General features: G+C 40.9%; 1 protein-coding gene across 1 annotated transcript in view; it reads left to right on the forward strand.

Moving 5' to 3' along the window:
• Positions 1–26,661, forward strand: part of SNX9 (sorting nexin 9) — a 107,136-nt gene that overhangs the window by 73,230 nt on the left and 7,245 nt on the right. Inside the window, exons 11-17 of the mRNA XM_065401051.1 lie at positions 1,075–1,178; positions 4,628–4,731; positions 8,565–8,642; positions 16,399–16,475; positions 18,508–18,597; positions 20,449–20,563; positions 23,025–23,116. Of these exons, the coding sequence (XP_065257123.1) occupies positions 1,075–1,178; positions 4,628–4,731; positions 8,565–8,642; positions 16,399–16,475; positions 18,508–18,597; positions 20,449–20,563; positions 23,025–23,116 (660 nt within the window). The remainder of the gene's footprint in view (positions 1–1,074; positions 1,179–4,627; positions 4,732–8,564; positions 8,643–16,398; positions 16,476–18,507; positions 18,598–20,448; positions 20,564–23,024; positions 23,117–26,661) is intronic.

A 26,661-nucleotide genomic window follows, 5' to 3' on the forward strand; every position in this document is an offset into this window, starting at 1 on the left:
CAGCAGAGCTTAGAGGTATATGGTCCCAGTACTGCATTAAAAAAGACAGAAAAAGGGGCTGATCCTGATGGTAACAAGATGATTCCACAGGTTTCCCTGATGACAGAATCATAGAAATGTAGGGCTAGAAGGGAGCTTGAGAGGTCATCTAGTCCAGCCCCCTGCACTGAGGCTGGACCAGATATATCTAGAACATAAGCTTGCTTCTTCAGTTTTCTTGTTCCTCATTTTGTTTCTTTTTCTCTTGAGGGTAGCCCATTTGCTAAGCTCCAGAACTAGTGCCAATCTGGTTATATGTTGACTGCTAGGCCTACGTAACTGGCACCCTTTTTTTTTAAAAGAAGAAATGTTTGTTTAAAGTATTAATGAGTAATAAAGGCAAAATGGAGTGCATGTGTAGAGTGTACGTTTATCCAGAAACTGTTGTGTTAGCTAAGATAGGGTCATGCAGTTGTCCTTCTAGCTTGTCAGCAGTTTCTGTTGCTAAAAACTGTATGGCTGGATATTGGCATTCTCATGACTAGTGACCTGAAATACAGAGAACTAATGCTGCAACATATCTAGGATTTAAAAAAAAATAATTCCCACTAAGGATTTTACAGTGGCAGTTATCATATTTCTGCCTCCTGCTGCTGCGTTTATTTAAACAAATATGACCATCTGGGAAAATGATAGTAAAAAATTTAAGTTGCTCGGTCCTTTAACCAATTGGATGATGGCAATCCAAAGATATCACATATTACTCTATATATAGTGGAGCATAACTTTTAAAATGTACCAATTTAGATACGTGCATAATCATTTTTCTTTTGTAATTTGGTTATAGGAAAAGTAGTTTCAGTGTTGTATATACTTATGTATTGCACAATGTATAATTTACATTTTCAGCTTAGTCCTATGATACAGAAAATGAAATGCATTTTTTAAAAAAGTTGAACTTCTGTCCCTATAGAAGAACTGGCAAAACTCCCATTGAAGTTGCATTCATTGCTTAGGATATATGTTACTCTACTCTGGGTAAACAGTGATGATCACATTGCACAGTATGCATTGTCCCATTTTTCTTATTCCAAGGAATGGAAAACTGGGAAGAGGAAGGCAGAAAAAGATGAGATTGTGGGAGTAATGATCTTTTCTACTATGGAACCCGAAGCTCCTGACTTGGACATGATAGAAATGTAGGTGGCATTCCCTTCTCTTGCACTGATACTACATGTCAGCAGTCATATTACAAAATGTTATCTCCTGATGGAAAACTACTGAACTATCCATATAACAAAAATTTTAAGCTTGCATGAGTATACATACTGGTGGCATCAAAGGGCTTCTGGCAGTAGGTCATTGAGGTGAAACTGAAAAATGGTAGCTTTCTCATAAAGTTATCTTAAGATTTGGTGGAGACCTCTCCAAATCTGTTAGAACTCTGACACAATAAAAGGATATTGCACAGAGATCTGCACATGCAGGATTGAAGATCAGATTGAAGGCAGATCCTAAAAGGACTTCTCTTTGCAACTAACTTGAATCAGAGTCAATGAGCATTGGCAGAATATTGGCGTTGAAGCCTGCCAGCACTCCAGTTAAATGGTATATTTTGTTCTCTATTGTGGCAGTTCTGAATCATTCCAAAGCAACTAAATGTATCTAAAAAAATGTAATGTGAGGTAGACAGTCCTGTCAAGCAAGACAAACAATCCTGTGCATAAAATGGAAAAGATAATGTTTAATTCATTCAGCAAAGCATTCTGATGTGAGGGACCAGCAGAAATCTATTACAAATGAGGAAAGAGTGACTTAAATTATCAAACTTTTAAAAACTTTTTTAAAAAGTCATATAAAAAATTGGGCAAATTTTATATAAGTGTAAAGGAATGTACACACACTCTCTCTCTGACTTCTCTTAGCTAACCTTAAGGTGATAAATTGGATCTGATTTGCAGTTCCTGTCTTTAATTCCCATAATCTTGTCTTAGAAAGAAAAATGAGGAGAGATGTGTGATTTCCTCACGTCCTCCCTCTCCCCAATCTACTGTAGAACATGGGTGTTCACGTGGATTTCCATAATGTCTGTACGTCTGTGAAGACATTATATATTTGTGGATGAGCTGATGTGACTGACTGAAAAATGTTTAGAATAGCAATATCATACTGTACCTAGACTTAGAAATATATGAGGCCTACGCTGAGCATTTTATCAGTAAAGCAACATCATTGTGGTACATGGAGTAATATCTATCTATATTCAAGGAAACTGTCCTGCCCTAGCAGGGAAATGGACTTCTAGATCTCTTCCATTTCAAAATCAGTTGTTCATCCTCAACCTTAATTATGTGCTTAAATACCATGGTATCAATGTGGTACAAAAACTCTTGGTACTAAATAGATTTTGTATGTGAGTGAGAGAATGATGTGATAAGAAAGCTCCAGGAGAATTGGTTTCTAAAAATACTATCAAGACGCATAACATTTCGCATCAGTCAGGAAAGAGAAATGATGAGGCTGTAAGGTGTTAGGGCCTCTAAGTTAGGAAGCTTATTATTTGTTTTTGTTTCAAGGGCAAGTCTCAATCTACGTACATGCCATTCATAATATATCTTTTAATAACAGGAATAAAAAACAGTAGGTTTGTATGCCTTAATTCATAATATTTCTGTGAATTATCTCCTTTAGTAGAAGAAAGCAGGCGGTTATAGGGCAACTTCAAAAATACTTAACAAAAAATTTATTTATTCTGGGGCTTACCACTCTGATTTTTCATTAGCCATTCTTTTCTCAACCACTCTACCCTATTACTCTCTCAACAGACACACTGTAGTAGAAAATCTGCCAGTCAATCTAAAGTACTCTTAAACCAACTTAATTGCCCACATAAGGGGGTTGCACTTTTAACTTACAAATGAGTTAAGTAAGTAAGTTATATCAGTACAGCTTTTGTGTTTAGACAAGACCTAAGTCTTCTGTCCATTTATTTCCTGGAAGGTAGTCAAATCTCACACTCAATGGCATATGGGTTAAATCTCACTTTATATTTATCATAATTTCAGCATTTTTTTCAGTAGAGTCCATAGGGGTGCAAAATATAACTCTTGCTCTATTGGTTTGTCTCCTGTCCAGGTGAATGTGCTGACATTTCATTTCTGCATATTTTATTTTCACTATTATATTGTAAGTCTTCCCATTAAGTGGTCAAATCATTTAGATCACCTTTCACTGAGGATCCTAAAAACATGTGGCCTAATTCTTGAAACAATTACTTCTATGCCTATTCTCATTCTCGCATCTAGTCCTATTATAATTAATTGGGTGGCACATAAACAGGGTAACTTTTTTTTGGAATGCGGGCCTTATTTTTTGTTATCGCATTCTTCAGTGTTTGGGACTTCGCATGAAAATAGGATCTTTGGCTTTTTAAAGTTGCGCTGTTTTGTTTTTTCCTGTTTAAAGTCACAGAAACTTCCCCAATTACAAGTTATGATATTGCAAACAAAGAATTGACATTTCATGGAAAATGATCAGGTACTGCTTTTCAGGGAGAAATGTCTAGTAACCTAAGCACAAAGCTGGGATCTAGGAACCTTTGAGGTCTAGTCTCAGCTCTTCCAATGACCCAGTCTGTGATTTTGGCCAAGTCACTTAACCTCTTGCTCTCTGTAAAATAGAGATAATACCTACATCTTAATGGTCTCATGGGCACTAGATAAAATATGGTATAGTTGGGGAAAATGTTAATGAAAATGTTAGGACATTTATAGAGCTACTCTGTTAATTGCTCAGTGCATTCCTGTGTGTACAGTGCTATATATGTTTTGATATTGTTATGCAGATACCCTTAGTAAAGTGAAAGAGAAATACATAAATTGAATTCCAGGCAGATTGGTTTTGAGCACAAAATATTAGCATTTCTTCCATGAGACATCAGCAGCTCTTTATCCTAAATCGATTAGCCATCTTCAAGTTGAGACAATATTTGTATTCTCCCTGAAGAGGTAGTCTAGTTTTGAAATTCATTTTTATATCAGATTCACCCTTTGTAGACTGCTCTCTGTGAGTATAGGATACGGCTGCTGTTTTTGTGTGTACCATCATTTTAAGAAATCAGACTTCTGTTGTCTTTTTTTAATATTTATTTCTTCACATTTAAATTTTTTAAAAATGTATAGCTAGTGCGCTAGGGGTGCATTTTCTTCACAAAATTTAAAATACACAACAGCAATGATCATATATCCTTTATATGTGAGACTGCCATAGAGGATGTTTTGGATTAGTTATGTAAACCTTTCCTTATCCATAAGGATCCAGAGCAAGAATGATAATCCAGTTGCAGACTTCTTTTAAAGGATGGAAAGTATAATGAACTGTATGAATCATCAGGCAAAGGACCTGGAGTGAAATTCTGGCCCCACTGAAGTCAGTGGGAAAATTGCCATTGACTTTGTGGGGCCAGGATTTCACCCCAGTCTTTTACTAGTTCTGTGAAATGCTTAACACGCTCTTGGGCGTTGTAAAAGTTATTATTAATAATAGTTATGTACTTGTTCAAAAGTCCATTGCATCAGTTTAAATGCCAACTGTAGCAAATTGGAACAACTCTGTATCTGTCTGTAATGGGATTGTTCTTATTCCACAGAGAACAGAAATGTGATGCAGTAGGCAGATTCACCAAATCCATGGATGATGGAGTTAAAGAGTTGTTGACAGTGGGACAAGAACACTGGAAGCGTTGTACTGGACGTAAGTGTCACTTGGAAACTTTATAAGTTTAAGTCCTCTCTGCCTTTCTCTTTTATTGTTACACCTCTACCTCGATATAACGCGACCCGATATAACACGAATTCGGATATAACGCGGTAAAGCAGTGCTCCGGGGGGGGAGGGGCTGCACACTCCGGTGGATCAAAGCAAGTTCAATATAACGTGGTTTCACCTATAATGCGGTAAGATTTTTTTGGCTCCCGAGGACAGCGTTATATCGAGGTAGAGGTGTATTTAGATATATTTGTGTATTTATTATTTAAATTTGAAATATATTTAAATCTACTGAATTCGAGGACATCCTATGTTATGATGAAACCAGACACTGAAAATTACTAGTAAGGCATACAATGCTAAAGAAGATTAGATTTTTTTTTTCCTTTTCCCCTCCTTCCCCCCTCCCCAATGTTACTACACCTTAACTAAATTTCCTGAGTTTATAACACTTGGTCTGGGGATAATTGCAACATCTCTGTATTGTATTTTACCCTAAATTATTAATATATACTCTCAACCATAACTACACCTTAACATAGTTTTTATCTGGACATAATCATTATTTTAAAGCTCCAAAATGCTTATTACTATAATTAATCTTATACCCAAAAGACAACTACTCTGCATTCCTTGTTTACAAAAAAAAAATATGAGGCAGGGACCTAATACAGTGGAGTCCTGGTCTATTGTTACTGCAATATAAAACAGTATAATAATAAACTAAGAATAAGTGGCCAGCTGAGAAAATGTAATAATTACTGTTCATAATTATTAAAACAACAGTAGTGGAATATAATTAATATTTTACCATTGCAGTGAAATTCCAGGTAACCAAATGTCCATTATATCCCCAACAGTTGTACTGAAGAAGGAACTTAATATCTATAGAATTCAGGAACTGCATAAACTAAAACACACAAACCACTGCTTTTTTTCTCCTCCTCCAGTATCTTGGATGGAGGAGACAAGGCATGGGACGGAAGTTCCTGGTTCTGTCTCCATGATCTGTTCTTTTATTGTCTTAGCAGTCCCCATCTTCTCTTTTTTGCTTGAGTGCAGTGCAGATCTGTTCTGTGGTACTCCAGCCCTGCAAGGAGTTGGAATTTCAGGGATCCCTAGTTATCTGAACCCATCTTACCCAAAAGTTATTGGGTATCCCTTTAGTTCTTTTTTATATATTCACTTTCATAATATATTTAAAATGACACATGGTGGTAGAAGGAAATATTGGAAATACAAATTTTCTCTGTTGGAGTGGCCACTTTGTCATAAATTCAGACTGACATTGCTGGGGATTGCATAGGTCTCAAAACTGAATGGCAATACCCTGGCAGGCTGGAGAAAATTGAGGATGGAGTGTTGGGTTAATGGGGCACACAGAGGGATAGTACTGTGAATGGTACACAATGCATAGGAAATGCCAGTCACAAGAAATAAAAATTAAAATGTGATACATTAAATAATTCTTAGCAAGAATTATACTAAATCGGGTATTCTAAGGGTATGTCTACACTACCTGCTGGATCGGCGGGCAGCGATTGATCCAGCGGGGGTCGATGTATCGCATCTAGTCTAGACACGATAAATTGATCCCCTAGCGCTCTCCCGTCGACTCCTGTACTCCACCGCCGTGAGAGGCGCAGGCAGAGTCGACGGGGGAGTGGCAGCAGTCAACTCACTGCTGTGAAGACACCACGGTAAGTCGATCTAAGTACGTCGACTTCAGCTACGTTATTCACGTAGCTGAAGTTGCATAACTTAGATTGATTTCCCCCCTCCCCCCAGTGTAGCCCAGGCCTAAAGCTACTAAAAGAGAGACCCACTGTATGGTGTCAAAAGGCATTTACGTTGGTCTGAATACTAAAATGTCAGAGCAATTGAAAACTTAGTCCCTCTTTTATCCACACAATACACTTCCCCAAATACAGATAATTAAAAACAAAAATGAAAAAGCAAACATATCACAACTTCTGTCTCTTTTTGTATAATGAACAGTTCATACAAGCAAAGTACTATTTCCATTTCAGAGATTACTTCAGGCCTATGGGTCTGTAGTATATGAATTATGCATGCTGTTTATAATTTAAAAGTTCAGCCATAAACCACAGCTATTCTAACCTCGTGGAGAAATAATTTGTGCATGCATGTCTTTGTAGACATAATAGAACACCAAATTGTATAATACAGATACAAGCGCATTTTGTTAGCCTTATAATTGTATACAATGTTGTTAGTTCCTACTGTAAGTATTAAATTTTGAAATTTTGATGTCTGTCTTTTTAGAAGGTTCGTTTTTTTTTTTTTTTTTAAGAATGTTATGATGACCTATAACATTGCAGCTAATGCAATTTCTTCGTATAAAAGGTTGTCTTCATGTTACTAACTCCAGGTCAAGGATATATCACTGAAACAAATTTATTTTTAAAAGGAAGCTATGGCTCACTTAAGAAAAAAACTCACTGTACTTCTGGAATGCATTTGTATAGGTTACATGAATATGAATTTGGAATAAGGTGACGCCCTCCCCGAATAAGGTGACGCCCTCCCCAGTTTTTGGGTTCATTTAAACACAAAATATTTTGGTTTCTTCACAGAGCAAATGAAGGAATACTTGTAAGCTTCCATGATGGGGGACATTTTACCTGAATCAAGCTTTTTAAACACATTTGTTGCTTTAGATAAGCAAGTATGGACACACATGGTGACCTTTTCAGTTCTTTCCTCAAGGTCAGAGGTGAAAGTAAGCCGGTACGGTACGGCATACCGGCAAAAGCCAGTATGCCGTGCTGTGCTGGACCGGCTTCCCCAGGCTGGCAATTTAAAGGGCCTGGGACTCCCTGCAGCGGCTGGAGCCCTGGGTCCTTTAAATTGCCTCCCGAGCCCCGCTGCTGGAGCCCTGGGGTAGCGGCAGCAGGGCTCCGGTGGCAATTTAAAGGTCTTGGAGGTCCGCTGCGGTAGCGGCGGCCATAGCCCTGGGCCCTATAAATCGCCCCGGGGCTCCCAGCCACTCTGCAGCTGGTAGCTCCAGGGGTGATTTAAAGGCCCGGGGCTCCCAGCCGCAGCCAGAGCCCCTGGGCCTTGAAATCTTGATTTAAAGAGCCCGGGTATTTAAAGGCCCTGCCTCTTCCAATTGAGGCCACGCCCCCTGCTCAGGACTCCGGCGTACCGGTAAGTCCTTTAAGTTACTTTCACCCCTGCTCAAGGTGCCATGAGCAAAGTTTCTTAGAAAAACATACATCCCTCTACTGTAGTGGGGGGGAGGGGAATAGGAGTTTTTTTTTTGGGGGGGGGGTGTATATATATCTGTATATGATATTGAGAGAGATCTAGACATACACACGCACAATAGGTCATGTTCATTATATACATAGAGACAGATACATAGATTGTATATACAGAGACAGATCCTTATTTGGTGTGTGATTTTTAAAATATGTACTTACACACAGTTATATTTTAAGATAAGTGATAGTCCAGTTTGAAGGTTTTTATCTGCATGAGTTTGGAATGGTCAATTTATTCAAGTATGGATATGCAATACTACCTTTGTGCGGATACTATTGCATCTCTTTAAGCTAACTATAGAAGGACTAAACTAAGACAGTATTTTATCTTTTTATTGAAAGTGGTTGCTGTTACAAAAATATTCATAAAACGTAATACATACATATGGCTTATGGTGGACTTCTAGAACATTTTTCCCAAAAATAAATGTTGGTTAATATTGAATAGCTGTTTGGTACCAGAAATGCTGTATAATTCAGTGAAAGTGTAAAACAGTATTTACGTTTTTACTTATTTTTTTTTTTTCTTCAGCATTACCCAAGGAATATCAGAAGATAGGAAAAGCCTTACAGAGTCTGGCACTGGTTTTCAGCACCAGTGGTTACCAAGGTATTTTATATATTCATTTGTACTGTTTTTTCATTTTAAGAAATATTATGTCTAAAGTGTTCTATTATACAACATTTTGCTGTCAAAATGTTATATTATTTGGGGACTTTTTAATTTTTAAATCTCAATATAAGTAACATTTTCCTTATCTATTTGTATTGACTGAGTACCCACATCGAGAGTTTCAAATGGCATGGCATGTTGTTTATATAAGGAATGCAAATGAGAATTCAAATCAGAACATATCTTACGATAATTTTTGTTTAACTTGAGGTATTTACAGTAGCAGTCTGATCTAATACTAATTTGTAACATTGTCATTGACCTAACTGACAATCTACTGTAGCATGTCTTTTATGACCAATACTTGTGTTACATTACAGAAGAAATGGGTGCATGTAAAAACATCTGCTATCACAATTATAGGGTGACATTTTAAAACCATTTTTTTGTAATTAACTGGATTATGTTTACCTGATTTGGAGACACTTCCCCCCCCCCCCCCCCCGAAAGAGCCCTATCTATACAATTAATAAATGGAGACTGTCATGTTGAGTTGTAGTGAGGAGGAGGGAAAGAGGCATAAGATGAAAAATAATCAGTGGGCACTTTTTTGTGGGACTATTTTATGCATTATCTTATTTTGGGCCAAACTTGAATTCCACTTTGGCACATTTCTACTAGGCTGGTGATCACATTTTGAAATTTCCAGTTTGCTTGTTCATTATGCATACACAACTTGCTGTTTAGAAGCATCAGAAATCAAATCTGTATTTCATAATACACATTTATTAGCACAGTGCTTCTCCTCCCCATTTCTTTCCACAGGACTGGAACAGAATTGGTGGCTACATCAAATACAGTCACTCAGATTCTGCTAGTGTTTTCTGAAGCAATGTGCAGAAAAGATTCTTCAACATGGTGAAGGACCTCATCGGGTCACTCTCCCGTGTGCCCTCTCCTCCCCCCCCCAAATTCTCAAACCAAAATTGGAATCTTTCTCAGATTTCATCCCAAAATGAACCTAAAGATTTTGTTTTTTTTAACCTAGAATGTTCTCACTGAGTTTTAAAACAATTACTTTTCTTTCAGATCACGTTATTAACTGGCATTTTACAAGTATCAGGGGGTAGCCGTGTTAGTCTGTATCCACAAAAACAAGGAGTCCGGTGGCCCAAATAAATCTGTTAGTCTTTAAGGTGCCACCGGACTCCTTGTGGCATTTTACAGATGTTCTGAATTTTTTTTAGACATTTGATTTAGTAACTTATTCCAACTGGGATTTTCTACTTGGTTACTACTAATTGGTTCCTTGCTTTGTATCCTTCTATAAACTCTGCCTGTTAACTCTGGTTCCATTTTAACCTGTGATTTGAAATTAGGTTCTTTGCTGTGGGTGTATGTTCTGTATCTTTATGTTCTTGTGTATTTGTCTTGTGTACTATACTTGAAGTAGACCTTAAATATGTAAAGTGTCCTGCATACAAATCCTGACTGGAGCCAAACAAAACCTGTAGCATGAATCTTTGGGAAGAGACTGAAACTTTACTTTGGTAATTACAACACACATTCTTTTACCAGGGTAAAGGGAAAACAAAGCATGTGGCTTTAAAAGCTGGGATGCAAACGTGCAGATCAGCCTTTCGAAGGAACTTGGTAATTTTGATTTCCAGCATCTTTGAATGGTATGGAAAATAGAGACCATGGTAATTGGGAAGTAGGCAGGGATATTTCCCCTTGCTACTCCCTTACATACCTGGTTGCACCCTAGTGTCTTGCTAAAAGAAATTGCCTCCTTCCAGTTGATTATCCTCTGTCCTGATCCCATATATTTTACTTTTTTAATACACCTCGAAGAACAGTCTGTTTTCCTTTGCTTCAAAATTCACTTATCAAAAAAAAAAAAAAAAAAAAAAAAAGACAGAACAAGTGGAGTGCACAAATTACTTTAAATCTCTTCATCACTACAAGTCATTCAGCTCTGTCTGCTGTTGGTGTGCAATCTCATGTGATGTCTGGTTTGGATGCTGCTGTTCTGTGATTGACTGGACATGCAGAAGAAGGAAGACATAGACACATGAATGGATTTAAAGCAGCAGGCTGCAGCTTTAACTTTAATATTAAAGGGGGTTCTGACACACTCCCCCTCCCAACCACAACAGTTGGGTCCAGTGCAGGGTTAAATGGCTTCACACCGTACAGCCAAAGAATGAGGATTGGCTCCCTTACCCAACCCTCCACCACTCAATTCATGAGTCAGCCCAGTGCTGAATCCCATCACCCTCCCCCCTGTGAAGAGGAATGATGGAATAGATGAGGGAGAGTTCAGTATGTGAAGACTTTACACCTTGTTTCACCCTACAGGCTTGTGGAGCCCACCAGTTCTTCCTGGGTCCTCTGCTCAGGTTTATCCTCAGAGCTCTCCCCTTGCAGCCTGTTACCATTTACAGAGATGCCAGCAAATTGCTTGGTTGCATTCCCCTCTCTCCCCCCCCCCCCCCCCCTTCCCAACTGTCTGGCAGCTAACTCTTGTCAAACTTGGTCTTTTTTTTTTTTTTTTGGATAGCTCAACCACATACTGGATCCTTTATCAGATAAGTAGACTCTTTTTCCTCCATGGTGCAGGGGCATCATTCCTGCTCTCTTTGACCATCAGCACAGATCCAAAAGAGGCAGAAAGACTGACAGCTTCTTGTTTCATGGTTCTCCTGATCAAATCTATTTGTGCGTGTCTGCCAGCTCTCTGACACATCTGCCTTGTGAGTGTTTCTGACCAGACCAACCTGGTCCTTAGCCATAGCTATGTAATCCACCCTAAATTCCACTGACTGTTAATTTTCAAATTGAGCCTGGTGCAGGTTCTAAGATGATTCTTCCCTAATGGACTATCGGCATGCTAGGCAATGTAAAATGTCCACAGATTAGTGCAAGAGAGACACAGGAATGTCCCATAACATGCTGCTCTTGCCAAGCTGGTATAGAGAACTTTGGCTCTGAAGCCCAGCTGAGATCAGTCGGCTGATGTAACCACCTGCTTATGAAGCCAGTGTACCATTGAGTACCCACAAATCCAGACAGCTACATTAATTCTGATTTCCCCTAAAAATGAGAAACTGGTTTTAACATATGCTCCCTACTTGCTCTGCTGACTCCTCCGTAGCGTGGACATAGGCTCTCTAACATCTTATCTTCAATAGCCTGAAACATCCAAAAATCGATGCCCACAGAGGCTGCGCCAATCCTAAAAGGAGTATGTGCTAAATTTACTGTATTGAGCCCCAGATAAGAATCTTTCTGATCATACAGCAAACTGATATCTTGTCAGTTAACTAGGACACCCCCCCCCCCCCACACACACACACACAGCCTGACTCATGCATTTGCAGAGGCAAGCACACCCTCCAAGTGGAGGATACACCCATTCATCCAGGATACACCCATTCATCCAGGCAGCATTCCTTTAACACTGTCATGGTCCTGTGTGCTGCCTGATCTATTTTGGGAATCTGCTATAGGACCACAGACTGCTATCTGAGCCGTACATCAGCCAGTTCCAGAGTACTCCTGTGGCACAGGGACCACACTACATATTTGTGGCATTCTTTGGTGTAAGGGAAAGGAGCTTTAAATAAAACTGCTTTCTTTCTACAATGGCAAAGTCTAGGCAAGGCCCTGACTAAACCAAATCTGAGTGGCTGTGGGGGTGCCTGACCTGCATGCTGGGTCCTCTCACCCTGGGCCAACCCCTTCACGAGTTTCCCTAATAAAACTCCCCACATTATTCTGCAAATCCTGTCAGCTAGCAACAGACTGGCCCCATGGTGGATGCTGCCAACCTGTGGTGCGCTAGTCACACCACATATCTCCCCACCAGGAGCTTTTGGCAATGGGCCAATCGTGGGCGGATGCCTTTCCTAACTCTGAACTCAGTGAAACCTGCCTCGAAAACCTAGAATGTCTTTGAGCCAATGGAGTTCTGTGCCAGTGTTTAAGGCCATCAGGAGCTATGGTTCCACAAAGAACAGGGTGTTGGTAACCAGTTTTGACTGGCAAACAGCATTAGTTACCAGAATCTGCCCTTCTGAAATTGAGAGCATTGGCAAAACCAGTATCGATACCAAGAATTTGTCTTGTAGTGAAAAGATATTTAATAACAGTGCAACACACTGGCCCATAACCTCTGCATTAGCTGCACAGACTCTAGTAACTGGCAGATAATGATGTGTACACCCATTTCAAGCCACTTTTGAATACATCAGTCCTCTTGATAATGTAAAACCTCTGAGTTAACACCAATTGTATCTATGTATCTCCAGTCGGCTTGCTAATATGATGCTATATTGAACTCCTTCAGGAATTCCCCCCATTTCTCCTGCCCCACCCATTCTCTCATATCTTGTTTGTTACAGTGACAAACAAGGGCTGCTTAACACCCGAGGGGGCAGCTACTAGGTTTTCACAGAATGCCCTGTTGGGCATTACCACCTTGCAGTCAAGTTTGGATGCCTTATGATCATTTGCAGCTGTTTTTAGCTGGTCTGCTGCTTTTTAGAGCTTTTAGTTCCTTGAATCAATACCCATAAGCCCTCTAATTATCTCCAGGGAGGTGTGAAACACCTGCTGCTGTGTCTAATTCTATGCTAAATATGTCAGTTGCTGCATGTGGATCCTTTTCTCTTTCCTTTATGGTTAAAGGGAACCCCAAACATCCTGCCATCTGCTGAAAGGTTCCCTGCAGCTGGACACACTCACCTGGCCCATATCCCTTCTATTGAACAGGAAGCTGTCCAAATTGTAATCAGTCAGGGGTAAACACATTGCACAAATAACAGCCCATTCCAGTATTATACAAAACAGTTCAAAAGCTGGGTGTGATATGGACAGCTCATGGGCAGGGCCTAATCTGAGTAATAACACTTAATCTGAGAATCTCACAGACTAAAGTCTTAGTTCTACCCTCAGGCAGATTCACCCCTAATTCACCCTTCGCCAGTTGAGCACCCCAGTCACATTTATTTTAACCTTGCACACAAAAGCATTTAATGAGGAGCAGCAGACCAAGCACAATAGAAGGTTCACCAAGGAGCCTTGAGTGAATAAAACAGTATTCCCGTGAGGCCCCACCTGTAAAGGGAACAACCAAAGATTTGGCATTGGAACTCATACTTTCCCACCAACTTCAGCTACAAATTCCTGTTAGTGTTTGGCCCTAACCACATGGTCCAGCCCCCAATTTGGCTTCAATTTCTTGGCCCAAATGTGAACTCTCACCCAGAATGAGGGATTAAAAACCTGCCCATTGACATCTGACCTGTCTGCCCTATTGGAATAAACCAGTGTATCTAATTTAATGAAGATGGGGATTTTTGTAACATTGCCATATCTATCTCCTGGTCCTGCCTTGGACTTGAGGATCACCCTGTTTTCCCCTGAACTGAGCTTTTCCTCTATCACTGAGTGCCATGCTGGCCTCCACACTTGCCACACATTTGCTTAATTTTGCACAAGGAATAAAAGCACTTCCTTCTCCCTTGCATTTGTGCTTTCCTGTCATTGAAAGGATCATGTGAACTAGCTTGGTTGGGGTTGACGCAAGACCTCAGTACCTCTACTGGTGGTAGCCTGTGGAACCCCTTCTGACACCACCTGTACCTTGCCATCTTCCACACCCTGATTCCCCTCTAAAGAGGTGGGTTGGGATGCCCTATCACCACCCTATAGCTATGCTCTGCTCCACTCTCCCCAGCTCCAATCCATCACGGTTTCTTGGGTGCATTATGGACAAGGTAGAGGAAAGTGAGGGGCAGTCCCTGATAACCTTGCCCACCCAATCAGAAAAACACATGCACACACCCTCTCTTGCTAAGATGGGAAGGGGCAATGTTAAGTGTTCTGAAAAGCCAGTCTACTTGTGATCCTCCCCCATCTTCTCCCCCATTAGAAGCACCACCCAGAACATCCTAACTTCCTTTTCTGATTCAACCAATGCTCCATTTTGTCTCTCATATAGCCCAGGAGAAAGGTGCTTAAACAGCAACTTGTCTTAATGTTCAGAAAGCTTCCCCCCTGTGCAGTTGTGGAATTGTGAAACTAGGAAATTGTGCTCCTTGAAAATTTTCCCTGTAGTTCAAGCCTCTGAAGGGATCGCCTCTGAATTACATATCTTGAAAGTCTTTTATTGTGAAGATATTTACCTTCAAAATTGTTATTTCAAAACTCCAGGCAGGCAGAAAGTGGCATGACTAAACATTTTTTTAAAAGTTGGAGAAAGAGAGAAACATTGCTCAGACACCATTCTTATCAAAGTCCAGAAATTCAGATATTACTCAAGTTCTGCAGCTCATAGCAGTGCACATCTGGGAGCTCTCCAGTTTCTGAAATCAGGCTAATGAAACAATCTGCACATTGGGTCTGATTGCCACTCTGTCTTCCTTTATTTCCTCTCCTCCTTTAGGACATACCCTGACTTTAGTATCTCTCCCTCTCCTTAACACTGATCAGCTCACACTGGTGAGAAAAAGCAGCTGCTAAATTTCAAAGTGGTTCTTTTAGTAAATTTTTTTTTATTCTGGTGCATCTCTTCAGTTGCCAAATATTAAGCCCTTGCTATTAATAATAGATTCTGTCCTTAGTAAATAAGATCTTCAGAAAATGGAGAAATAACCATATTCAATGTATTTATATCCATAATAATAATGTCAAAACAAATGTCAGGCCAAAAAAAAATAGTTGGGATTCCTTTTAATGAGAAGGGGATAGTGTGCAGTTGTTTTTCTAATGCTTACTTGTAGACTACCAGATATGCTCCACTAGCTCATTTTCATAACTCTATGTTGGCCAAGAAGACTTGAACAAGCTAATGCCAGGATGGAAAATAATTACAATCATTCTTCGGGAAGACTCAATAATGCCTTAAGAAGCAAGATTGTCATGGTTATTACACTTTGTTCTGTGTAGTGCTATGAGTGTTACCAACTCGTACAGTATTTGGTATTTTTCTTAAAGCCCCAGTTCCTGGAGGCATGCAATCATGAGAATCTCAATCTTGATGTTAAAAACAAATCTCTAGTCCTCATGGTTGAAGAGCAAAGTTTGAAAATGTTACCGAAGTGTATCCTGAAGGCTCAGAACCCAGATGGCAAAGAAGAAATAACCCAAAATGTATTTTTTGAAATCTCATGATTTTTTTGAATGTTTGGGATTAGCAATACTGCTAGTTGGACCATCAAAGAGAATTCATTATTCATTAACTACGAGAGACCAACATCTTTTTAAAAAACAACAACAACAAAAAACCTCTACAATTAATTTCTTGATTTTAATAAAATGTGTCTTCACTGGTTCTTCCCCTGCTTTAGTAGGCTTATCTTACCCTCTGACAATCCCTATCCTTCCTTATAAATACAATAATTAAATGTTTCTTAAAAATAGATGTTCTATTAATAAAAATGTTAACTACAGTGACCGGCACTTTGTGTTTAACTTGTGCCAGTTGTGAATGCCCGAATATGTAAACATGCCTTTTTATCACGTTAGTAATTTAAAGGCCATCCCTTCGCTTATGATACCAGTATACCAGAGTTGAACAATGTTTGCTCCCTTTCTCTTCTGTGTATTTTTTGTAAATGTATAATAACTACAGCAGCACACAGGCTTTCATTACTCGAGACCAGCCTGATTTTAAAATCATTTATGTTTATTCAGCAACTGTATTTGTGACTTTGTTACTCCACCTTAATTTGAAATATATTTTTAGGAGAATCTGATCTCAATGAAGCAATAACAGAAGCAGGAAAAACATATGAAGAAATTGCCAGTCTCGTGGCAGAACAGGTATAAAAACTCTAATAGAATGCAAGTCAATCCAATACACATTACATGACAACATACAATGGGATTTCATCATGTTTTCCTTCTGCTCTGACTTTCTTGCCAGGGCCGGCTCCAGGCACCAGCGAAGGAAGCAGGTGCCTGGGGCGGCCAATAGAAAAGGGCGGCACTCCGTCCATTATTGGGGTGGCACGTCCGGGTCTGCGGTGGCAATTTGGCGGCGGGTCCTTCAGTCCCTCTCTTCCTCTTCGGCAGCACGCTTTGGCAGCAGCTCAATTGCTCCGCTTCTTCTTTTTTCTTTTTTTTTTTTCTTTTTTCGCCGCTTGGGGCTGCAAAAAGCTGGAGCCGGCCCTGTTTCTTAGAGAGTTACTTAATACATTTTACATCCATAAGAAAATCAATATTTTTACACACCACTTTTCAAGATTGCCTTATCATTTAAGTTTTTCAATAACTTTACTCCTGGGGACATTCTGTGCCAAAAAATGAAAAATTCTGCGCATATTTTAAAATTCTGCACATTTTATTTGTCAAAATAACACTACATAATCACACCGGTTTCGATTATTTTGGTAATTTATTTCAAAACACCTGCCAGCAAGTATGTCTGTAACGTTACAGAGACACAAATTCCCCCAGGAGTAGAGAGTTAAAGAAATCCCTATGACAACCCAGTTTTTGTTTCTCTGCCCCCTTCCTCCCCTCCCCCCCCCCAGCCCAGCTGCAGGGCCCATCCTTGCCCAGATACCCAACCCCCCCCCCCCAATTCCCTCCCTGCCCCCCTTCCCCACCTGGGAATTCAGAGGGAGAAACAGCCTGATGCTTGGTCCCAGGCTTGCACGGAGTTTCCTGCGTGCCACCCTCTCCTTCCCTCAGGGCATGCTGGGAACTGAAGCTGCTAGGAACCCTCTAGCACTGCAGCCTATTTCTGTGGGGGAAAGAAATTCTGTGCACTCAACCTTAATTTCTGCAAAATTCTGCGTTGCGCATTGGCACAGAATTCCCCAGGAGTAATAACTTGCATTATAAATTATTTTTCTTCTCTATGTCAGCGGAAAGAACGGTGCTAGAAAAGGATCTCCTTTGGATCAGACATCTTGGCCTTCAAGAGATCAAATTGATTATCCCCACAACTGATTAAATGCGACCTTTTTGGTGTCAGGACAGGCTGTCAACTCTAGGTCTCCCACTGTTACTAATGCCATTAAGTAATGATGGGAAATTTTTCAAAAACATTCTTAGTATGGACAGTGGCCTTAGATCTAGATCATGCTGCCCCTCATATGTATTGTTTTGTCTCATTACTTCATTGGGTTTAACTTGTAAGTCCCTAATTTTAAAAAACAAATCCTGTACCTGCCTCAGTGTTCAAGCCTTAAATTTGGCTTTGTTTAGGACCTGTTGACTGTTCATGTAATGCTTAATCTCCAGAGTCCAAAGTTATTTTCAAATCCATTGTTACATTAGGAAGTGAAGGTGTTTTAAAAACACAAATAACTTTTTGAAGGTAATAGCTGGTTGGGTACATTTATCTGCACAGTGTGTATCAGTGCATAATGATTTGTTTTGTCACTGCTGTGTTTGGAAAAACTCTTCAGTGGAACCTTGAAATTAGCTACAATAATTTAAGTAAAATACAGAACACACGCTTTTTAAAAGTGGCACTGAGTGTTTATCCTATTGATTTTACGTTCACTGAGGCCCCTGAACTTCTGTTCCCTGATATATCCTTATATATTAAAAATAATGGGTCAATCTTCGCTACCTTTACATGTATTCCAGCTAAACATTGGACATTAAAGTGTTTTCAAAATCCATAAATTCTTGCCTTTATCTAGAACTAGTGATCTTTACATTGGGTGGCAGCGAATTTTAAATAGTCATCTTTTTCTCACGTTATTTTTTTCTTCTTTTGCCTCTGGATATTTTTTTGGCCTCACAGCTCTTGTTCAATATGTGTAACTTTCTATTAAATTCTGACATTAATGTGGCATAAATATTTCTTTATTAATAATTGCTGAATTCTCTTTATTAGCCAAGGAAAGATCTCCATTTTCTGATGGAAACTAATCACGAATACAAGGGATTTCTCGGTTGCTTCCCTGACATTATAGGAGCTCACAAGGTAACTTTTTTGGGGGCTGAGGGTGGGGGAAGGATGGGAGAGGAGTTCACAGGATATATGAACTTGGGGGCATAGTGAGGAGTAAAAGGGAGGGGTGTGCATGTGCAAAATCAATACTTTCCCTGTCCTGCACTCAGATATTCAATTTGCCCATACCCCTAATGTCAGTATTGCTGGAAACCTGTATGAAGATAGCAATGGAATCTTTGCAAATGAGAAATTCTCTGGGGAGGAGGGGATTTTTTTTAAAGGCCTTTTTTAAAACTATTGTTTTTTAGCAATAATGTTCATGAAATTTCTAGCTTTTCATCAGCATTTATTCAACCTTAAAAGTAGTTTATAGTGGTGGAGGCTAATAATATCCTTTAACTTTATACAACTAATGAAGCTAATGTGACCATCAGATATAAGAATAGACCAATATTAATACAGAAAAAATTATAGTATGTAAAATTGTATGAGCACAAAAAAAGAGCTCATTCTAAGTAGCTGACTTGCCAGGCACACCTTTAATTCTCCCACAAATAAAGCACAAATGACTAAATATTCCTACTAAAAGATATTTTGCTAAACCCTGTTTATAATTGGATATCAGTGGTACAGTATATTAATATATGTAACAAATAGGTTTTCTAGTTTTGAATGTTTGCATACATTTCAGAAAAACAAAACTAGTTATGACTTGTTTTCTAACTGAATATTTGTTTTTATCACAACATTTTTAAAAATTTTCCTGCCATTTAAATTTTCAATTCAGAGAACGCTTTCTCATTTTATACAGGACAAGCTACAAGCAAAACTGAATTTGACAACTTAATGTGTCTTGATATACTATATTTAACTTTTCAAAACAATTTGAGGAATCTACCAGAACAATTGTGTGAACCCCCCCCCCCCCAAATCCAAACACCCCACAATTTTTTAAAGTACATAAAATATTTTTCAAATCTGAACTTTGAAAAATGGCTTTGGGTAAATTTTGTTGATTAAAGCCTAAAGCAAGAACCCTCACTAATAGAATATCCTTTGAGAAAAGGCTCTCTTTCACGCCAGCTGAATATTTAGTGTGAAGAGAGTGCATTTGAAACCAATTCTCTGTACGTTTATTATTTTTTGCATTAAGTTTAGTTCTATGAAACTCAGCCTCTATTCTTCCTAGGTCAAAGGCCACATAAACGTCATTAGGTCACTGATAGTAAATGGCTCCTTTTGGGAAATAAGTTCTCTTAAAGCAGTTTACGTTGCACAAATCTTGGATGAATAGGTCCTAGAAGCATTTGGAAGCTGGAAGTATTTAGATATGTTCCATCTACATCTCCATTATGTTTTGGAAGCTTGGCCTGTTGTCCCCTCCTATAAATATGTATGTTAACTTTTGTGTATCAAACCCTGTTTCAGTATGCTTGTAATCAGTGCTCATGTCTTCCATTTCCTCCCTACTGGCATAATCAAAAGATATCTAAAATTAAACAACACATTTTGGAGGAAAATATTGAAAGGCAAAATCAGATTTTGTACACATGCTATGGGTCTGTGTCTAGTTATTGTTTTAAGCCAATTGTTCTCAAACTTTTATACTGGTGACCCCTTTCACATAGCAAGCCTCTGAGTGCGACACCCCCCTCCCCATATAAATTAAAAACACTTTTAAAAATATATTTAACACCATTATAAATGCTGGAGGCAAAGCGCAGTTTGGGGTGGAGGCTGATAGCTCGTGACCCCCCATGTAATAACGTTGTGACTGCCTGAGGGATCCCGACCCCCAGTTTTGAGAAGCCCTGTTTTAAGCGAATATGATAACCTTTAATTGATTGCTGTTTTAATCATCCTGCATTTTGGTCTTAACAGGGAGCAATAGAAAAAGTGAAGGAAAGCGATAAATTAGTCGCAACCAGTAAAATAACACCACAGGATAAGCAGAACATGGTGAAGCGTGTAAGCACCATGGCTTATGCATTACAAGGTAAAACAAACTTGAAGTTCAGTGACAATGTTACAGACTTTGAAAGACTAGTTAAGAGGAAAATTTTAAACGGAAATTCTGTGCTGCACTAGGAATAAGAATATCTAGCTCTTATTAAGCGCTTTTCATCCATAGATCTCAAAGAGCTTTACAAATTAGGTCCATATCCTCCCATTTTACATATGGGTAAACTGAGGCACAAAGGGACAGTGACTTGCCCAAGGTCATCAGCAGGTCAGTGGCAGAGCCAGGAGTAGGATCCAGGCCTCCTGAGTCTCAGTCTAGGGCTCTAGCACTAGGCAATGCTGCCTTCCTAGGTTTGCGAGTAGAATTTTCTTCTAGGTAATGTCACCAACTGCATTTGCTGTTGAGAATTTGAGTCTGATAAAAAGCAAATGGTATTTTACTTAGTACCAAAATACTTGTTTTTTACAGCCAAAGTTTTAGAGTTGGTGCAAGTACATTTTAGTTTCAAAGAAGAGGAGTAGCTGGAGTCATTTATGGGAGAGAGCTGTACTCAGAAAACTTTCCACCCCAAACAAAATAGTTTGTGTTAATTAATGATATTCTAGTTCTGTAACTGAATATGGAATCGGAAGGTGACTTGATGTGACCATTTTAATTTAGAAAAAATAATTTGTGAACCTGGACGTGTTGACTCTTGATGAGAGGTTAGAACCAAATTCTGTCTCAAGTAATTACTGACTTCTCTTTTTTCCCCTCAGATTCAAGCAATTCCTTTTTAATCCCTAAATGTTAGTATTCTGGTCCTAATTGGCACTATTACAGGAACTGCTATAAACCTCTTTTGCTGGTATTACACACAAGCTATTTTTTATATTTGTTCAGCAAAAGAGATTACTATTTTCTAAGACAATAAAGATGTTTTTTAGGTTTGCTTGTGACCATATTGTTCCTTTCTTCAGAAACTTGGCTATTTTTGCCCATAATTATTTCTGGTTTTTATTAGCCTTGAAAAATATTGTTTCATTGCAGCAGACTAAGGGATTTTGAAAACATATTTAACTGGGGGGGGGGGGGGGGGAGGGCATTTATCGGAGATACATTACGGCCATGATTCAGGCAAGCATTTAAGTATGGGCCTAACATTAAACATGTGCGTAAGTGCTTGCCTGAATCAGGATATAAAACTAATGAAGGCCATTGTTTCTTTCTTGAGGGTAGATCTTATCTGCTGGGTGTTCTATAGAATTACTTCTATACCCAGGACTGGCTCTGGCTTTTTTGCTGCCCCAAGCAAAAAAAAAAAAAAAAAAAAAAAAAACAATCTGCGGCGTGGCCGGAGCCAGGGTGCAGGGGGACTCCCTGCGCTGCAGACGTGCCCCAGGCAGCGGAGTGCGTGCCCCAGCTAGCGGGCGGGAGGGGGGGGGGAGGGGAGGGGAGGGGGGGGGAGAGACAGGAGGGCGGCCAGGGCTTCAGCGGGGCACTCGCCACGCGGCCCCAACCGCTGCGCCACCTGCCGGGAGGGCTCCGTGCCGCTCCGGTCGGCGGGGAGGGAAGGACGCAGGCTGCCCTGCCGGGCTTGCTACAGACCTGGCACCAGCTGGGGCAGACGGAGCATGCAGCCCACTCCCAGCAGGGCGCTCCCCTCCTCCGCGCTGCCACCCCCTACAGGGCGGCCGGATCGGCAAACAAAAAACAAAACAAAACAAAAAGCTGCCATGCCGCCCTAGGATTGGGCGGAATGCCGCCCCGTAGAATCTGACACCCCAAGCACAGGCTTGCTCGTCTGGTGCCTGGAGCCGGCCCTGTCCATACCTAGCCACAAGCCAAACTGCTAAATTCTGTGATTCTATCAGATCTTGCAAGTTAAATAGGCAGGCTGGATCAGTATTTGAATGAGAGATCAAGATGCTGCAATTCAAGTTGTTGAGAATTCAGTAAGTGATCTTTGCTCAGAGTCAATACTGAACCAATGTCTCAATACAGTATTGGGTGACTGCTGCTGACAAGTGCCATCTTCGTGCTCATTAATAAAAATTACTGCTTTTCACTTTTCATAAGAATGTGGATGTTAACCCCAATGTCCTTGCCAAATTCCAGTTTAGGTAATCCCATTTTGCCTACAGTTTTTAGATTGGATACAATATCCTTTTTATTTCATTTAGTAAACTCTGTTGCTGTGTCCTATTGTATAACTGTTGATTGACACCAAAGGTGGCTGCATTTCAGTGACTGATGAATCCCTATTATGTGACTTAATTTGTTTGTAAAGTAATGTAAGCTCCATGGAGAAAAGACATTATAAAAGTGCAAAGTAGTATTTATTCCCAAAGTAATTGCACTGACTGGGTTTGGTGCTGAATTTGGTTTAAAAAAAAAAAAAAAAAAAAAAAAAGACTGCACTCCTAGTTAACACAGTAACTAATCCAAACTAATGAAACTGCTCTTGTTGCTGAGCATTTTTCTAAATTAATTTGTATCCTGTGTTTGATTACAGCGGAGATGAATCATTTCCACAGTAACCGGATTTATGACTACAATAATGTGATCCGCCTGTACCTGGAACAGCAGGCGCAGTTTTATGAAACGGTAAGCTGCAGCATTTCTAGTGCATGCTGTGAGGCCACTTACTTTATCTGTCAGAAACGCTAGCTGTGTATTAATCATTCTGTATGTGCACATCTCTTTGAAAGCAGTTGCTTGAAAGGCAATTTTACATTTAGTTTAACAAAAAAGTACGGGAACAAAGGATGAACTGAAAGAACATTTTCTGTAGAGACTTCCAAAAACAAAACTTTGCAGCACATGGAACTTTACGTATAATATATTACACTCAGATTAACTTCTTTAAAATAACATTATTAAAGCTGCTAAATCAAGCATCAGAAGTTAGGAAATACTTATGCTCATTTAATGAGCAGCTCTTTGATATTTTTACTCCTGGGGAAATTCTGCGCAACTGCAACGCAGCAGAAAAATGCCCCCCTGCAGAATCCCTTTGCTTCCTTGCAGGAAATGGTTTCTGTGAGGAAGCAAAGAGAAACTGCACCAGTGCTCACTCACCCCTCTCGGCAGCTCAGGTGCGTCTGTTCAAGCAGCTGGGGGGAGAGGTAAATCACTGGGGGACGGGGGAGTTTGGTGATACCCTGGCCATCCAGGGATGTTAGTCCCAGCTGGTGGGGTGGAAGAAGGGGGAATTGCACCTCCCCCTTCCCTGCACGGAGCAGCTGGAGCTGGGTCAGATCAAGCCCCAGAAACTAACCCTGGCTGCCGGAAGCTCTGCACTGTGGAGGGGTGGGGGTGAGGCTCGGGGGGGAGGGTTCCAGGTGCAGGGGAGGGGGAGAGTGTGTTGGAGCGGGGGGGAGCAGCTCCCTGTACAGTGGCCTCTCCCCCCACCTGTGCACCCGGAAACACACACACACACCTCCGTATCAGGAGCCCCCCGCACCCAGAACTTCCCCACCAAGCCCCTAAAGCCCCCACCCCACTGAGCCTCAGCCCCCCATACCCAGACCCCTGCCCCACTGAACCCCAATTAGCTGCACCCTGAACCCCCACCCCACCAAGCCCCAGTCCCCCCAACTGAGCCCTAACCACCTTCACCTCACCCCCCCTTGCAGAGTCTCATTCTCCCTGCACCCAGAACCCCGCACCGAGCCCGTGCACCTGGATTCCCCCTGCATCCAGACCCCGCCGCCCCCACTGAGCTGCCCACACCCAGATTGTACCATGCAGAACCCTGGTATTCTTGAGGGAATTCTGCACTGAAAAATTAAAAAAAAAAATTTTTCTGCAAAATTCTGCATATTTTATTTGTCAAAATAACACAATATAATCACACCATTTTCAATTATTTGCTGACAAATATTTTGAAATAAATTACTAAAATAATTGAAAATGGTGTGATTATATTGTGTTGTTTTGACACATATACAGAATTTTGCAGAATTGTAAAATATTGTGTGCAGAATATTTAATTTTTTGGTGCAGAATTCCCTCAGGAGTAAATTTTTGTTTTCTCTTCATTGTTCAGTATGGGGCCACGTGACTTATTTACTGCACGCTCTTCAAACCCTGCTGTGAAGACCGACATTACTTGCCTCATGGACCTTTCTATGGTGCTCAACTGAAGTCACTGGGAGCTATGCTTTCAACGTATAAAGGGCTATAGAATGCTAACGACTCTGAAAAATCAAGTCCAAGGCATCTCAAATAGGATACCTAAAATTAGTGGCTACTTTTGACCTTCATTTCTCTGTCTCATCTTTCTGTCTGTAAATGGAAATAATATCCCTCTCACTCATCACACAGAGACATTGTGAAAATAGATTAATTAGTGTTTGACTAGTGTGCAGTAAATAAGGCCTAGAAACATACATTGACCAACAAGGAAAAAACCAAAATATTGAATAGTTGCTCATTCAGTGAGCACCATCCATCCAGTGCACTGAATGAGGCAAGGTCCTGTGGAAAAACTAGTATGTGATCATGTAATCAAAGACTGTACAATGATGCATATGCACAAAATGTCTTGTTAAGTTTGCATAGGCAACCTTAATTCTGGTTTTTCCTAACTTTTGAGTGCTTCACTTAGCAAACTTGATGTTTTCTTTAATGTAGTAGTATTTGTGCATAATTTATTAGGGTTTTTCAAAATGCAAACTGATAAAACAGAAATTTCATCATGTGGCATCAGTAGAATAGGAGCCTTTTATATTCACAGCATAGACCATTGCCACTTGAACTAATGGAGTAACTAATAGCAATAATAAATTGTTGTTTTCTGTGGGGACCAGCACTAAAAGGTGATGAGAGAGACACTTTGCCAGTAGATTTCATGGATATTTGCTGACAGCAGAAGAATGGTTAGACTCAAGAAACCTGGGTTTCTCTTCAGGCTCTGGAGGGGAGTGTGTTTTAGTGGGAACACTCTTCTGCCTGTTCCACACCCCTGGCTCCTTGTCCCAGTCCCATTCTTCTTGCTTATCCAGTCCCAGTCTCCATTCTTCAGGCTTCTTGTTCCAGGCCTATTTCCCCTGTCTTCCCAGTCTGCTTGTCCTAGTCCCAGTCTCCATGCCCAGACAGTCCCAGTTCCTTTCTCCTGCCCCAACTCCCTCATCCAATCTTTGCCCCCACCCCCTCCCGGCTCCCAGTCCCACTCAGCCTCCTGCCCAGGCTCCTCATCAAATCTGTTTTCTCCCCACTGCCCATTTCCCTCATCTGAGTCTCTTTCCCCAGCCACTCCCAGCTGCACCCCATCTGCTTGTCAAATCTGTCTTCCTTTTCCTCTGCCCCTCCTCTGCCTATTGGTTTACAGTCTCAATCTCCCTTATCTCCTAATCTGATTTTAGAGACCACTCCCCCACCCACTGCCAACTGGTTCCTGGCTTTGCCTCCCATGATTTCCACACCATCTCCCAGTCTCTTCCCATCCCCCAGTCAGAGTTTCTCTCCTCCCCGCCAGCCCAGTTTTCCCAGACTCCTTGTCCTAAACTATTACTGTCCTTCTTTCCCTCCCCCCAGTCCAGCTTTTGTCCCCTCTGTATTCATATCAGACCACTTCCTCCTCCATGGTGCCAGCAGGGGCATCATTGGAAGCACAGGAGACCGGCTCCCTGCTCTGTTCTGGTGTCTGGGCCAGAGCAGCTATTATAGGGTTACTATACGTTCGTATTTTCCCGGACATGTCCTGCTTTTTAGTTGTTAATCACCGTCCAGGAGGATTTTTTAAATGTATATAAACGTCCGGAAAATAAGGAGGTATGATAACCCTACCCACTGCCCCCTCTCCTCTTGGGGTGTTAGCTCGCTGCAGCCTGCGGATTGCAACCCCCCTCCCCCCGTGCTGCTGCAACCCCGCCCGAGCTCCCCCACCCGGGAAGGGCCCGCGTTGCAGCCCCTCCTGCAGCCGCCCGGCCTGAGCTGCCGCAGCCTCGTCAGGTCCGGCTGGGTGCGGGGTGGAGGCTCCCCTGAGCCCGGGGGCAAGGCCCGGGCCACGCACGCAGCACTTCTCTGCTCCAGCCCGGCCAGAGAGGGAGCCTGTGGCTGGGGTGCAGCCTCGCAGGTAGGAGCGCGCTGGGGCTGGGATGCCCAGCTCGGGGGCAGGCCTGGGGCTCAAAGCAACTTCCTGCCCC

The sequence above is a fragment of the Emys orbicularis genome, chromosome 3 (assembly GCF_028017835.1).
Source record: "Emys orbicularis isolate rEmyOrb1 chromosome 3, rEmyOrb1.hap1, whole genome shotgun sequence".
Classification (NCBI taxonomy): Eukaryota; Metazoa; Chordata; order Testudines; family Emydidae; genus Emys; species Emys orbicularis.